This window comes from Euprymna scolopes, chromosome 42, assembly GCF_053919585.1.
Source record: "Euprymna scolopes isolate OS-2025 chromosome 42, ASM5391958v1, whole genome shotgun sequence".
Taxonomy (NCBI): Eukaryota; Metazoa; Mollusca; class Cephalopoda; order Sepiida; family Sepiolidae; genus Euprymna; species Euprymna scolopes.
The window spans coordinates 65,207,133-65,224,613 of NC_136523.1; the positions used below are offsets into that span (position 1 = coordinate 65,207,133).

Below are 17,481 nucleotides of genomic sequence, written 5' to 3' on the forward strand. Positions count from 1 at the left end.
GTAAGAAATAAAATTAAAAAGTTTATCGCAATGGTAAAAAATAAAAGTAAGAAATAAAATAAAAAAGTTTATCGCAATCTTAAAAAAATAAAAGTAAAAAATAAAAAATAAAATAAAATGTTTATCGCAATTGTAAGAAATAAAAGGAGAAAATAAAAAATAAAATACAAAAGTTTATCGCAATGGTAAAAAATAAAAGTAAGAAATAAAATAAAAAAGTTTATCGCAATCTTAAAAAAATAAAAGTAAGAAATAAAATAAAAACGTCAATCGCAATGGTAAAAAATAAAAGTAAAAAATAAAAAATAAAATAAAAAAAGTTTATCGCAATGGTAAAAAATAAAAGTAAAAAATAAAATTAAAAAGTTTATCGCAATGGTAAAAAATAAAAGTAAAAACTAAAAAATAAAATAAAAAAGTTTATCGCAATGGTAAAAAATAAAAGTAAGAAATAAAATAAAAAAGTTTATCGCAATGGTGAAAAATAAAAGTATAATAAAAAAGTTTATCGCAATGGTAAAAAATAAAAGTAAAAAATAAAAAATAAAATAAAAAAGTTTTTCGCAATGGTAAAAAATAAAAGTAAAAAATAAAATAAAAAATTTTATCGCAATGGTAAAAAATAAAAGTAAAAAATAAAAAATAAAATAAAAAAGTTTATCGCAATGGTAAAAAATAAAATAAAAAAGTTTATCACAATGGTAAAAAATAAAAGTAAAAAATAAAAAATAAAATAAAAAAGTTTATCGCAATGGTAACAAATAAAAGTAAAAAATAAAAGTAAAAAATAAAAAATAAAATAAAAAAGTTTATCACAATGGTAAAAAATAAAAGTAAAAAATAAAATAAAAAAAAGTTTATCGCAATGGTAAAAAATAAAAGTAAAGAATAAAATAAAAAATTTTATCGGAACGGTAAAAAATAAAAGTAAAAAATAAAATAAAAAAGTTTATCGCAATGGTAAAAGAAAATTAAGCATGCTAATTTGTGCAAATATCAATTTGTTGTTTCATTTTTGTGGATTTCTTTCTTTTTTTGATTTTTATTTAAAAAAATATTAATTTGTTTCCTAATTGCACAAATATTTTGTTGCCACTCGGTTTTAGGGTTGATGATAGGGTTAAAGGAGAATGTTTTATTTTACAAAACAAATAAATTCAAACAGTGTTCATTACAGATGACATTGAAGCATATTACAATATATTACATATATTTAAAAGTGACCTTTATGAGTATGTGTGTGTGCGCGTGTGTGCACGCACTGAACTGTCTCTATTAAACTCCTCTGTTAATCTTTGATCTACAGACTTGAAATTTGATATATAAGCTATTCATCGCTGTGGAACAAATTCAATTTGGTTTTTAGCCAGAAAAAAGTTGTTTCTAGAAGTCAAATTTGAAAAATTGGCATTTCAGAGGTGTAAGTCAAACTCGAACTTGTAGCTAAATTGAGTTTTTTGAAATTAAGAAACAAATAATGAAATTGGTGTTTATTACAAATAAAATTGAAATATATTTCACGCTAGAAATAATAATGATGTGTCTTGTTTCATACATGACGGACATGCATCACACAAGCACATCACACAACACAAATCACAACACACAAATCACACATCACACAACGCAAATCACACAACACACATCACACATCACACAACACACATCACACAACACATATCACAACACACAAATCACACATCACACAACACACATCACACAACACACATCACACCACACAAATCACACATCACACAACACATATCACACCACACAAATCACACATCACACAACACATATCACAACACACAAATCACACCACACAAATCACACATCACACAACACACATCACACCACACAAATCACACATCACACAAATGACACATCACACCACACACATCACACAACACAAATCACACCACACAAATCACACCACACTAATCACACATCACACAACACACATCACACATTACACAACACACATCACACCACACAAATCACACCACACAAATCACACATCACACAACACGCATCACACGACACACATCACACCACACAAATCACATATCACACAACACACATCACACAACACAAATCACACCACACAAATCACGCCACATAAATTACACACCACACAACACACATCACACAACACAAATCACACATCACACCACACAAATCACACAACACACATCACATTACACAAATCACACATCACACAACACACATCACACAAATCACACATCACACAACATATATCACACAAATCACACCACACAAATCACACATCACACATCACACAACACACATCACACAACACACATCACACCACACAAATCACACATCACACAACACACATCACACAACACACAACACACATCACACCACACAAATCACACATCACACATCACACATCACACAACACACCACACACACTACACAACACAAAAGTTACTTTATACATAATGATAGGTTTAAATTTTCAGAAAGTGGTGCAATCGAAAAAAGTGACTTATTACTTTTTTACAATCTATAAAACCAAAATTCACACCAATTCTCAGATCCTCATTTTAACTCATTTAAAATGAATTGCAGATTTCTTACAGGCAAAAATATCTGAGGTGTTTATTGCCTGTATATATGTTAATTTCAGACGAAAATAAAAGTCTGCTGTTTTTGTTTAGTTGTAAAAAAATGAGGATTTTTCCACCCTTGTTTTTAAAAGATGTTGTCGCTATTTTTAGCATGATATGTTGGTTATGTCTATCTCTGCCGTCATGCATATTCGAGATTGTTTTGATCTAATGTAAACAAATTGGAAATAATTGACACTGCGACAAGCTCCATAGGACTGACTTTTGTTCTAGACATAAAATGGAAGTCTTATATAAAAGTCTTATATAAAAGTCTTATATAAAAGTCTTATATAAAATCAATGCAAGGAAAAATTGTGGAACGTTTCTGATGCAATCCTCCATCTATATATGACTCGGATATGCCATAAGATGGAGTACTGCTGCTACATTTAAGGTGATGACACACTCATAACACTTTATGCTGTCTTCCCAGAGTACAAAACCTAGTCAGCAGTGATCTCTTCTCATTCCTGTGGTTTCATTCTCACAAAAAGTGTTGTTAGTCTTTCTCTATTCTGTCCTTATTTTCATGCGAGATGACTGAGCTATAATCTCCAGTTCATCTCATAAAACCTTAACAGTAAATACCCATTCATTTTTTATTACTGCAAAGAACTCTCCTTTCCAAGAACTTCCCATCTATGGAACACAATACAGCAGGAGTACTTCCCTTCTGACTACAGTATAGTGGTCTTTAAGTCCAATGTCAACAAATACTTTTTCAGCCTTCCTCTTAATCAAATCCTGCCTTTTTCACCCATTGCATCCAACTTTCTTGTAGTTTGACATAAACCGTTATCCTTGAGTAGCCTTTGCTGGCATATACACGTGTTCGTGAATGTTTCTTATTATGTGTACCCTGCTGTGAGGACATTTAAGTTCCAGGGTTGTGACTTGTGCATGTGGGTTGTCTGTAGAAGAGAAATAATGAGAAAGAGAAAGCTGTATATTTGGGTTTTTATATGTAGTACCTGAAATTTTTTTTAATATGTAGTATGTGAAGATTTTTTTATATGTAGTATGTGAAGATTTTTTTATATGTAGTATGTGAAGATTTTTTATATGTAGTATGTGAAGATTTTTTTATATATAGGATGTGAATTTTTTTTATATGTAGTATGTGAAATTTTTTTATATGTAGTACGTGAAGATTTTTTTATATGTAGTATGTGAATTTTTTTTATATGTAGTATGTGAAAAATTTTTTATATGTAGTATGTGAAGATTTTTTTATATGTAACATGTGAAGATTTTTTATATGTAGTATGTAAAGATTTTTTATATGTAGTATGTGAAGATTTTTTATATGTAGTATGTGAAGATTTTTTATATGTAGTATGTGAAGATTTTTTATATGTAGTATGTGAAGATTTTTTATATATAGGATGTGAAATTTTTTTTATATGTAGTATGTGAAGATTTTTTATATGTAGTACGTGAAGATTTTTTTTATATGTAGTATGTGAATTTTTTTATGTGTAGTATGTGAAATTTTTTTTATATGTAGTATGTGAAATTTGAATTGAGTATTCTTGATTGGCTGAAAGAAATTGCAGATTTGAAAAATGGTTCAACCGATTTGAAAAATGGTTCAATCGATTTGAAAAATGGTTCAATTGATATGTGAAAACAATCACAGTCTCCAAACTGCTTGGGAATTGATTCCATTACAATTTCATAATCTAAAATTTTTGTTAATGGTTTTTATTCAATTTTTGTGTTGTCAAAGTTCACGTCCAGACTTTCACCTCAAGTTTTCTGTATTTGTTTTATTGAAGAGTCATTCCTCTCAACATGACCAAACCAACATAGCTGACTGATCATCAGGAGTTCATTAAACTTTGGTAAATTCAACCTCGTCAACATGGGTTGATCTGATCTGATATTACATATTCTAGCTTAAATGCTATTTAGGTCCAACTACAAAAATCTCACCAGATAACTTTATATGTTAGATTGTTACTAGATGTCGTTTTATCACCACGGATCCAACTCATTATTTTCTGATGAAAATGTTCACAAATTTTATGTTTTTATTTTCCTATTTTTTACTTTTAGACATCAAGTTATATAATAACAGCAATAAACCAGGTTTGACCATGAAGATAATGCTGGACACATTTACTCGGCCAAATAATTTTACAGGTATGATATTTATTTATCCATTTTCATGCAAGAAGAGGGGGAGAGATCCAAGTTAGGATGAAATGTCCAATTCCAGAATGCCAGCAGTGTTCTTAAAAAATACTGATTGGATTTTGTAAACTCAGCACGTGTTAAGAATCTAATGACAGACATTTTATGAAACGCAAGATACCTTTTCTACCTACCTGGATAAGATTTTTGTGTTTGTCATGATTACATTTATTGTAATGTAGTAATAACCAAAGAAGAAGAAGAAGAAGAAGAAGAAGAGTTATCTTGTTTTTGTTTGTTATATAGTTGTTTCTTGATCACTTTCCCCGTTTGTTGTCTATAGTCATAAATGCCTCAGAAAGTATTAGTAGCTCATCTGACCGTGAAGCTGTAAGAGTAGAAGCCTACCAGGTAAGTTTGATATAGGGGAGGAGACATCCTAATCTTTTGGAAAGACGCTTGTTTGATGACAATTAAATTTAATCTGATGACCAACTCCTGTGCTAGTTTTGCTAAGCAATAAAAGTTGAAGTGAAAGAAAAAGGGGAGCATGATGGATAACCCCCCTCCTCCTCCTCCTCCAACTATATACTGACACAAAATTGCTTATGTAAAGAATAATGTTAATTGTGGTGTAAATGAAGAAAAAAGAAACAAGAACGACCGACCGCGTTTTTTTTAATGTATTATTCAATTTTTGTGTTGTCAAAGTTCACGTCCAGACTTTCACCTCAAGTTTCTGTGTGGCTTACCTCGTGTTCATAATGAAGAAGAAAGAAACAAAAATGGCTGCCCTTTTTCTTTATATGCCTACAGGGTGACCATGAGGTATGCAAATGAGATGCTCCTGATTGGAGATAAAAGAGGAGTGATTTTGGGAAGGAAGGCATTCTGAAGTTAGATTGCGAGCAGAGAAGTTGTATTTGTAGAAGAGAAAAGTCGGATTCGGGGAGAGAAAAGCTGAAGTTGCAGAAGTTCGTTTTGGAGTGGAGAGAAGACGCGTCAAGTGGTAACCAGAAAGTGAAAGTTCGGACAGCAGTGTCACACAAACGACAAGCTATTCCGGCCCATCAAGCAAATTAACATGGCTGAGTGGAGACTGAGCACTCAGATGTTGAGACCCTTTACTGGGAAGGGTGACCTGATTAAGTGGCTGGAGAAATTAAAAATGGTGGCGAAGCTGCAAAAGATAGAAGATGTGGTCACCCTGCTGCCGCTATACTTAGAGGGGGAAGCCCTCACGATTTACCAGCAGATGCGAGATGAAGACAAGGAAGACCTTGCCTTAGTGGAGCAAAGGCTGTAATTGGCCTTCGCTGAGGGCCCATTTGAAGCACTTGGCAAGCTGTCAAGTTTGAGGTGGACCGGCGAGTCCATTGACGTCTTTGCGGCAGAGATCAGGAGACCGGCAGGGTTGGCTGGTTACGTGGGGAGGAGCCTGGAGATGACGGTAAAGCTGTACCTAGTGAACGGCTTCCCAGAGGAAATCTCTGCGAACATGCAGAGAATCACGGGGATCCATTCTATGGAAGTGGACGATCTCTTGGTCCACGCCAGAGTCCTAGTGAAAAATGTTAAAAGCCCAATCGTGGCTGCAGCTGTGACTGGAAATATGTGCATGAGGCCTCACTTGAATGAGAGGCAGCCGGCGAGGCGACAGGAGGGGAGACCTGCCACCAAGTGTTTCCGGTGCCAGGGTCCTCATCTGATCAAGGACTGCAAAGAGCCGAGACCGGGGATCACGTGCTACCGATGTGGACAAGTGGGGCATATTAGCCGCTATTGTGTTGCTGTACGGGACCAGGGAAACGAGTGAAGGGGAGCTATTGCGCCAGTGGTTACCCCTTCTGTGTGGAAATGGTGCATGATGGAACATTGCCTCGGTTACCGGTGGTAGTCAATGGAAAGAGAGCCATAGCCCTTGTCAACACAGGCTGCACTACAATGTTGTTAGCGAGGAATGTCGCGAGGTCATGGAGCGGAACCAGGATTATTAGGACCGTGGATGGCAGGGATGTGAAATGCCTAGGAGAGACGACAGCGGAAGTAATGGTGCAAGGGGTGTCCATTGGACTGCAAGCCCTAGTGTTGAATCATCTGGTCGGTGGTGTCGATGTGATTATAGGTATGAGTGCAATTAACCGACTGGGGGCGCTACGTTAAGAGGGGGCCAAGTGACATTTGGACGTCTCGGCGCAGTGGGGATGGCAGGAGTGGAAGGTGATAGAACCGTCAGAACCTCAAAACCGGAGGTTTGCTGCATTGAGGACAAAGATTTCCTGGCGAAGTTTGATGGCGTGAGGTGGACGGTGGAATGGAAATGGATCTCCGGGCCCCCAGAACTACAGAATAAGGTGGGCTGCTACGAAAACACCCTGCGAGGAGAAATAAGAAAAGGATTCGAGGAAGAAGTGGAGAGGTGGATAAAAGAAGGAATTCTGAAACCGTGGACAGGGGAAGAAAAAGGAGTGTTGCCACTATTGGCGGTTGTTCAACCTACCAAAAACAAGATTAGGCCCGTGCTGGATTTTAGGGAATTGAACAGACACATAGCCTGCCACACTGGAACGGGGATCGACGTATGTGAGGAGGTCATGAGGAAATGGAGAAGAATGGGGCGGGCCACTAAGATTGTCGATCTGAAATCGGCATATCTGCAGATCCATGTAGATGAAAAACTCTGGCAGTACCAACTGGTCCGGTACAAGGGGCGGGTGTATTGTCTGACGAGGTTAGGCTCTGGGCTGAGTTCAGCCCCCAAAATTATGACTGCCGTGCTGAAGACAGTGCTGAGCAAAGACTGTACAGTGGAGGAGGCCACTAGTTCGTACATTGATGACATCCTGGTGGAGGAGGCAGAGGTGACAGCAGAGAAAGTAAGAAGCCATGTCGAGAAGTATGGATTAACTGCGAAACCGGCAGAGACCCTAGATGGAGGAGCGGTGCTAGGGTTGAAACTAAGGCGAGATGGAAAAGAAAGCCTTGTCTTCGAACGAGGGAATGCAATACCCGAAGTCGGATCTGAGCTGACGAGGCGAGAACTCTTCTCAGTCTGCGGGAGGCTAGTCGGGCACTATCCTATCGCTGGCTGGCTCAGGATAGTATGCAGCTTTATTAAACGACAAACAGGCACTGATGGTGAGGAATGAGGACCCAGTGAAAGGGAAATGGTATGTCAGCGGCAAAGACGCGGGTGTGGTTTGGTGCGATGCCAGTAACCTGGCGTTGGGCGTCGTACTAGAGATAGGAGGTGTAACTGTGGAGGATGCGGCGTGGCTAAGGAAAAACAACGACTTCTCCCATATCAACGTAGCAGAACTAGATGCTGCTATAAAAGGAATCAATCTAGCCCTGAAATGGGGATTGAAAATAATTGAAGTCAAAACCGATTCGGCAATGGTAGCGTCATGGATTCGGTCGGCAGTAACTGGCGATAAGAGAGTTAAGACCAGGGGTGCTGCGGAAATGCTGATCAAGTGCAGACTCGGAGCGCTCACCGACCTGATAGTGGAATTCCAGTTGAGAGTATCTGTTGTGTTGATCCCGTCAGAAAAAAACAAGGCGGATTCGATGACATGCGTGAAGAAGGCCTGGCTGCAGGAGGGAAAGGAGGTCTCTTCGGTATGCTGTGCAGGGGAAGAAGTCAAAGAGTCACACGAAATGCACCACTTTGGTCGAGAACGAACGTTATTCCTAGCCAGAGAGGTTTACCCGGAGACCACCGAGGAGGAGGTTAGGGAGGTGGTGGAGAACTGTCGAGAGTGCCAATCAATTGACCCTGGACCGTCCAGACACGAAGCAGGAGAGCTACACGTTGCGGAGGACTGGAAGCGATTGGCCATTGATGTGACACACTATCGCCACAAATTGTATCTGTCGATGGTCGACTGTGGACTGGGAAGGTTTGCCATCTGGAGAGAGATCAGGGCAGAAGCTGCATGGGCGATCGGAGGGGTCATCGAGGAGATATTTTTGGAGAGAGGGCCGGTTGAGAAACTCTTAATGGACAATGGCCCCGCTTTCCGATCAGAAGCCTTTAAAGGGGTGTGCGATAAGTGGGGAGTAAGGCAATTTTTCAGAGCAGCGTATCGGCCGAGTGGCAACGGAATAGTGGATAGGAATCATCGCACCATTAAAGCCGCTGCGGAAAAAAGCAATGTATCACCCATAGAGGCGGTGTTTTGGTATAACATCTCGCCGAAGACCAAACAAGATGAGACAACTGTGCCTCATAGGGCCGTTTTCACATATAAGTGGCGGCATCCGTGCAACACAACAGCAGGAATTGAGAGTGAAGAAGCCACTATCAAAGTAGGTGAAGAGGTGTGGGTGAAACCCCCCAATGCACAGGGTACCACTCGTTGGAAAAGAGGGGTCGTAACAGGATTGCAGTCGAAGAACTATGTGATGGTGAATGGCGTTCCCCGGCATATCTTAGACCTGCGTCGCGTGACATTGCCGGTATGCAGTGAGGGCAGTGAAGAAGAGGAAATCGAGGGCCACCGAGAAGCAAATGATGCTGCTCGACCTGACTTAGGCCCGCGTTGTAGTGAACCTGAAAACGTTAACCCCCGAGAAGTTGTCCCCCAGAGGCCTCGACGTGAGAGGAGGCGGCCTGCTTGGATGGAGGATTACGAAGTATCCTATTGATCTCGAAGATCAGGGGGGCGTGTGGTGTACATGAAGAAAAAAGAAACAAGAACGACCGACCGCGTTTTTGTGTGGCTTACCTCGTGTTCATAATGAAGAAGAAAGAAACAAAAATGGCTGCCCTTTTTCTTTATATGCCTACAGGGTGACCATGAGGTATGCAAATGAGATGCTCCTGATTGGAGATAAAAGAGGAGTGATTTTGGGAAGGAAGGCATTCTGAAGTTAGATTGCGAGCAGAGAAGTTGTATTTGTAGAAGAGAAAAGTCGGATTCGGGGAGAGAAAAGCTGAAGTTGCAGAAGTTCGTTTTGGAGTGGAGAGAAGACGCGTCAAGTGGTAACCAGAAAGTGAAAGTTCGGACAGCAGTGTCACGCAAACGACATGATAACCTTCTTTTATTCTCTATAGAGTGTATCAATAATAATTTGGTCCATTAAATTAAAAAATGCTTTATACATATTTCTATATTTAATGATTTCATGTTTCATTCTTGTTGAAGGCAACTAAGCACTACATACTTTTCGAAATGTCTTCTATTTTATAAATGTCTTCTATTTTATAAATGTCTCTAGTGTATATGTGTTCAGCTAAACCCTAACACTACAACTTTTTGTTCACTATCTAAGCATAAAAATGCAAATAAAAAACAATAAAAGAATAACTTATTCCCTTTAGATGATTTTGTAGGCGTTTATTTAAGAACATCATGACACCTAATGATTTCATGTTTCATTATTATAAAAAGCAAATAAACACTACATACTTTTCGAAATATCTTCTATTATATAAAAGGCAGGTGTATGCCCAGCTAAAAGTAAAAAACGACAAAATAAACTCATTTGGTGTTTTCTTGATCAACGTTGCCCTGAATGAATAATATCTAAAATTTAGGAAAAAAAAATTCTTCTTTGATCCTAAACTGTTATGCTTAAGCAGCAGAAGATGTGTGTGGGCGCATTTTTGGTAGAAACTATCAACTAGAATTTGGATGCACCTTTTGGGGGAAGGAGTCACCTTGGATCAGGTCAGGGTCTCCACGTAATCCAACGGAGGATGTACCGTGGTCGATTTTATTTCACTAAACAATGGTCAGCATTCTCTGTGTTTATGCTTCGTGGGACAACCTACCAGAAGTTGTAGATGTCTATTAAGGTTGCCTTGAACAAAACATTCAAACGATGCATACATCTTCTAATTCGCCATTTACATGATTTGTTGCACTAATTTGTGTAATTTTAATTGTAATATCCTTATTGCATTTATTATGTTATCATTTTGAATCTTAGTCTAAAAATCACATTAATTTTTTTTGTTCGATTGTAATATCCTTATTGCATTTATTATGTTATCATTTTGAATCTTAGTCTAAAAATCACGTTAATTTTTTTTTGTTCGATTGTAATATCCTTATTGCATTTATTATGTTATCATTTTGAATCTTAGTCTAAAAATCACATTAATTTTTTTTGTTCGATTATAATATCCTTATTGTATTTATTATGTTATCATTTTGAATCTTAGTCTAAAAATCACATTAATTTTTTTTTGTTCGATTGTAATATCCTTATTGCATTTATTATGTTATCATTTTGAATCTTAGTCTAAAAATCACATTAATTTTTTTTGTTCGATTGTAATATCCTTATTGCATTTATTACGTTATCATTTTGAATCTTAGTCTAAAAATCACGTTAATTTTTTTTTGTTCGATTGTAATATCCTTATTGCATTTATTATGTTATCATTTTGAATCTTAGTCTAAAAATCACATTAATTTTTTTTGTTCGATTATAATATCCTTATTGTATTTATTATGTTATCATTTTGAATCTTAGTCTAAAAATCACATTAATTTTTTTTCAATTGTAATATCCTTATTGCATTTATTATGTTATCATTTTGAATCTTAGTCTAAAAATCACATTAATTTTTTTTGTTCGATTGTAATATCCTTATTGCATTTATTATGTTATCATTTTGAATCTTAGTCTAAAAATCACATTAATTTTTTTTTGTTCGATTGTAATATCATTATTGCATTTATTATGTTATCATTTTGAATCTTAGTCTAAAAATCAACTTTAATTTTTTTGTTCGATTGTAATATCCTTATTGCATTTATTATGTTATCATTTCGAATCTTAGTCTAAAAATCACATAATTTTTTTTTCAATTGTAATATCCTTATTGCATTTATTATGTTATCATTTTGAATCTTAGTCTAAAAATCACATAATTTTTTTTGTTCGATTGTAATATCCTTATTGCATTTATTATGTTATCATTTTGAATCTTAGTCTAAAAATCACATTAATTTTTTTTTGTTCAATTGTAATATCCTTATTGCATTTATTATGTTATCATTTTGAATCTTAGTCTAAAAATCACATTAATTTTTTTTGTTCGATTGTAATATCCTTATTGCATTTATTATGTTATCATTTTGAATCTTAGTCTAAAAATCACAATAATTTTTTTTTCAATTGTAATATCCTTATTGCATTTATTATGTTATCATTTTGAATCTTAGTCTAAAAATCACATTAATTTTTTTTTGTTCGATTGTAATATCCTTATTGCATTTATTATGTTATCATTTTGAATCTTAGTCTAAAAATCACATTAATTTTTTTTGTTCAATTGTAATATCCTTATTGCATTTATTATGTTATCATTTTGAATCTTAGTCTAAAAATCACATTAATTTTTTTTTGTTCGATTGTAATATCCTTATTGCATTTATTATGTTATCATTTTGAATCTTAGTCTAAAAATCACATTAATTTTTTTTTGTTCGATTGTAATATCCTTATTGCATTTAATTTGTTATCATTTTGAATCTTAGTCTAAAAATCACATTAATTTTTTTTGTTCGATTGTAATATCCTTATTGCATTTATTATGTTATCATTTTGAATCTTAGTCTAAAAATCACATTAATTTTTTTTTGTTCGATTGTAATATCCTTATTGCATTTATTATGTTATCATTTTGAATCTTAGTCTAAAAATCACATAAATTTTTTTTGTTCGATTGTAATATCCTTATTGCATTTATTATGTTATCATTTTGAATCTTAGTCTAAAAATCACATTAATTTTTTTTTCAATTGTAATATCCTTATTGCATTTATTATGTTATCATTTTGAATCTTAGTCTAAAAATCACATAATTTTTTTTGTTCGATTGTAATATCCTTATTGCATTTATTATGTTATCATTTTGAATCTTAGTCTAAAAATCACAATAATTTTTTTTTGTTCAATTGTAATATCCTTATTGCATTTATTATGTTATCATTTTGAATCTTAGTCTAAAAATCACATTAATTTTTTTTTGTTCGATTGTAATATCCTTATTGCATTTATTATGTTATCATTTTGAATCTTAGTCTAAAAATCACATTAATTTTTTTTGTTCGATTGTAATATCCTTATTGCATTTATTATGTTATCATTTTGAATCTTAGTCTAAAAATCACGTTAATTTTTTTTTGTTCGATTGTAATATCCTTATTGCATTTATTATGTTATCATTTTGAATCTTAGTCTAAAAATCACATTAATTTTTTTTGTTCGATTATAATATCCTTATTGTATTTATTATGTTATCATTTTGAATCTTAGTCTAAAAATCACATTAATTTTTTTTCAATTGTAATATCCTTATTGCATTTATTATGTTATCATTTTGAATCTTAGTCTAAAAATCACATTAATTTTTTTTGTTCGATTGTAATATCCTTATTGCATTTATTATGTTATCATTTTGAATCTTAGTCTAAAAATCACATTAATTTTTTTTTGTTCGATTGTAATATCATTATTGCATTTATTATGTTATCATTTTGAATCTTAGTCTAAAAATCAACTTTAATTTTTTTTGTTCGATTGTAATATCCTTATTGCATTTATTATGTTATCATTTCGAATCTTAGTCTAAAAATCACATTAATTTTTTTTTCAATTGTAATATCCTTATTGCATTTATTATGTTATCATTTTGAATCTTAGTCTAAAAATCACATAATTTTTTTTGTTCGATTGTAATATCCTTATTGCATTTATTATGTTATCATTTTGAATCTTAGTCTAAAAATCACATTAATTTTTTTTTCAATTGTAATATCCTTATTGCATTTATTATGTTATCATTTTGAATCTTAGTCTAAAAATCACATTAATTTTTTTTTGTTCGATTGTAATATCCTTATTGCATTTATTATGTTATCATTTCGAATCTTAGTCTAAAAATCACATTAATTTTTTTTTCAATTGTAATATCCTTATTGCATTTATTATGTTATCATTTTGAATCTTAGTCTAAAAATCACATAATTTTTTTTGTTCGATTGTAATATCCTTATTGCATTTATTATGTTATCATTTTGAATCTTAGTCTAAAAATCACATTAATTTTTTTTTGTTCGATTGTAATATCCTTATTGCATTTATTATGTTATCATTTTGAATCTTAGTCTAAAAATCACATTAATTTTTTTTTGTTCGATTGTAATATCCTTATTGCATTTATTATGTTATCATTTTGAATCTTAGTCTAAAAATCACATTAATTTTTTTTGTTCGATTGTAATATCCTTATTGCATTTATTATGTTATCATTTTGAATCTTAGTCTAAAAATCACATTAATTTTTTTTTGTTCGATTGTAATATCCTTATTGCATTTATTATGTTATCATTTTGAATCTTAGTCTAAAAATCACATAAATTTTTTTTGTTCGATTGTAATATCCTTATTGCATTTATTATGTTATCATTTTGAATCTTAGTCTAAAAATCACATTAATTTTTTTTTCAATTGTAATATCCTTATTGCATTTATTATGTTATCATTTTGAATCTTAGTCTAAAAATCACATAATTTTTTTTGTTCGATTGTAATATCCTTATTGCATTTATTATGTTATCATTTTGAATCTTAGTCTAAAAATCACAATAATTTTTTTTTGTTCAATTGTAATATCCTTATTGCATTTATTATGTTATCATTTTGAATCTTAGTCTAAAAATCACATTAATTTTTTTTTGTTCGATTGTAATATCCTTATTGCATTTATTATGTTATCATTTTGAATCTTAGTCTAAAAATCACATTAATTTTTTTTGTTCGATTGTAATATCCTTATTGCATTTATTATGTTATCATTTTGAATCTTAGTCTAAAAATCACGTTAATTTTTTTTTGTTCGATTGTAATATCCTTATTGCATTTATTATGTTATCATTTTGAATCTTAGTCTAAAAATCACATTAATTTTTTTTGTTCGATTATAATATCCTTATTGTATTTATTATGTTATCATTTTGAATCTTAGTCTAAAAATCACATTAATTTTTTTTCAATTGTAATATCCTTATTGCATTTATTATGTTATCATTTTGAATCTTAGTCTAAAAATCACATTAATTTTTTTTGTTCGATTGTAATATCCTTATTGCATTTATTATGTTATCATTTTGAATCTTAGTCTAAAAATCACATTAATTTTTTTTTGTTCGATTGTAATATCATTATTGCATTTATTATGTTATCATTTTGAATCTTAGTCTAAAAATCAACTTTAATTTTTTTTGTTCGATTGTAATATCCTTATTGCATTTATTATGTTATCATTTCGAATCTTAGTCTAAAAATCACATTAATTTTTTTTTCAATTGTAATATCCTTATTGCATTTATTATGTTATCATTTTGAATCTTAGTCTAAAAATCACATAATTTTTTTTGTTCGATTGTAATATCCTTATTGCATTTATTATGTTATCATTTTGAATCTTAGTCTAAAAATCACATTAATTTTTTTTTCAATTGTAATATCCTTATTGCATTTATTATGTTATCATTTTGAATCTTAGTCTAAAAATCACATTAATTTTTTTTTGTTCGATTGTAATATCCTTATTGCATTTATTATGTTATCATTTTGAATCTTAGTCTAAAAATCACAATAATTTTTTTTTCAATTGTAATATCCTTATTGCATTTATTATGTTATCATTTTGAATCTTAGTCTAAAAATCACATTAATTTTTTTTGTTCGATTGTAATATCCTTATTGCATTTATTATGTTATCATTTTGAATCTTAGTCTAAAAATCACATTAATTTTTTTTGTTCAATTGTAATATCCTTATTGCATTTATTATGTTATCATTTTGAATCTTAGTCTAAAAATCACATTAATTTTTTTTTGTTCGATTGTAATATCCTTATTGCATTTATTATGTTATCATTTTGAATCTTAGTCTAAAAATCACATTAATTTTTTTTGTTCGATTGTAATATCCTTATTGCATTTATTATGTTATCATTTTGAATCTTAGTCTAAAAATCACATTAATTTTTTTGTTCGATTGTAATATCCTTATTGCATTTATTATGTTATCATTTTGAATCTTAGTCTAAAAATCACATAAATTTTTTTTGTTCGATTGTAATATCCTTATTGCATTTATTATGTTATCATTTTGAATCTTAGTCTAAAAATCACATTAATTTTTTTTTCAATTGTAATATCCTTATTGCATTTATTATGTTATCATTTTGAATCTTAGTCTAAAAATCACATAATTTTTTTTGTTCGATTGTAATATCCTTATTGCATTTATTATGTTATCATTTTGAATCTTAGTCTAAAAATCACAATAATTTTTTTTTGTTCAATTGTAATATCCTTATTGCATTTATTATGTTATCATTTTGAATCTTAGTCTAAAAATCACATTAATTTTTTTTTGTTCGATTGTAATATCCTTATTGCATTTATTATGTTATCATTTTGAATCTTAGTCTAAAAATCACATTAATTTTTTTTGTTCGATTGTAATATCCTTATTGCATTTATTATGTTATCATTTTGAATCTTAGTCTAAAAATCACGTTAATTTTTTTTTGTTCGATTGTAATATCCTTATTGCATTTATTATGTTATCATTTTGAATCTTAGTCTAAAAATCACATTAATTTTTTTTGTTCGATTATAATATCCTTATTGTATTTATTATGTTATCATTTTGAATCTTAGTCCAAAAATCACATTAATTTTTTTTCAATTGTAATATCCTTATTGCATTTATTATGTTATCATTTTGAATCTTAGTCTAAAAATCACATTAATTTTTTTTGTTCGATTGTAATATCCTTATTGCATTTATTATGTTATCATTTTGAATCTTAGTCTAAAAATCACATTAATTTTTTTTTGTTCGATTGTAATATCATTATTGCATTTATTATGTTATCATTTTGAATCTTAGTCTAAAAATCAACTTTAATTTTTTTTGTTCGATTGTAATATCCTTATTGCATTTATTATGTTATCATTTCGAATCTTAGTCTAAAAATCACATTAATTTTTTTTTCAATTGTAATATCCTTATTGCATTTATTATGTTATCATTTTGAATCTTAGTCTAAAAATCACATAATTTTTTTTGTTCGATTGTAATATCCTTATTGCATTTATTATGTTATCATTTTGAATCTTAGTCTAAAAATCACATTAATTTTTTTTTCAATTGTAATATCCTTATTGCATTTATTATGTTATCATTTTGAATCTTAGTCTAAAAATCACATTAATTTTTTTTTGTTCGATTGTAATATCCTTATTGCATTTATTATGTTATCATTTTGAATCTTAGTCTAAAAATCACAATAATTTTTTTTTCAATTGTAATATCCTTATTGCATTTATTATGTTATCATTTTGAATCTTAGTCTAAAAATCACATTAATTTTTTTTGTTCGATTGTAATATCCTTATTGCATTTATTATGTTATCATTTTGAATCTTAGTCTAAAAATCACATTAATTTTTTTTGTTCAATTGTAATATCCTTATTGCATTTATTATGTTATCATTTTGAATCTTAGTCTAAAAATCACATTAATTTTTTTTTGTTCGATTGTAATATCCTTATTGCATTTATTATGTTATCATTTTGAATCTTAGTCTAAAAATCACATTAATTTTTTTTGTTCGATTGTAATATCCTTATTGCATTTATTATGTTATCATTTTGAATCTTAGTCTA

At 31.1% G+C, this 17,481-nt stretch overlaps 1 protein-coding gene across 7 annotated transcripts in view; it reads left to right on the plus strand.

The window, feature by feature from the left end:
• The window catches only part of LOC145267163 (metabotropic glutamate receptor 5-like), a 138,818-nt gene that overhangs the window by 36,275 nt on the left and 85,062 nt on the right, over positions 1-17,481 (plus strand). For all 7 annotated transcript variants that reach the window (XR_013864832.1, XR_013864831.1, XR_013864833.1 and 4 more), the window contains exon 2: positions 4,695-4,781. Coding sequence is in view for 2 of the 7 variants with exons in the window: in XM_080123213.1 (XP_079979339.1) it covers positions 4,695-4,781 (87 nt within the window). In the remaining 5 variants the exon portion in view is untranslated. The remainder of the gene's footprint in view (positions 1-4,694; positions 4,782-17,481) is intronic.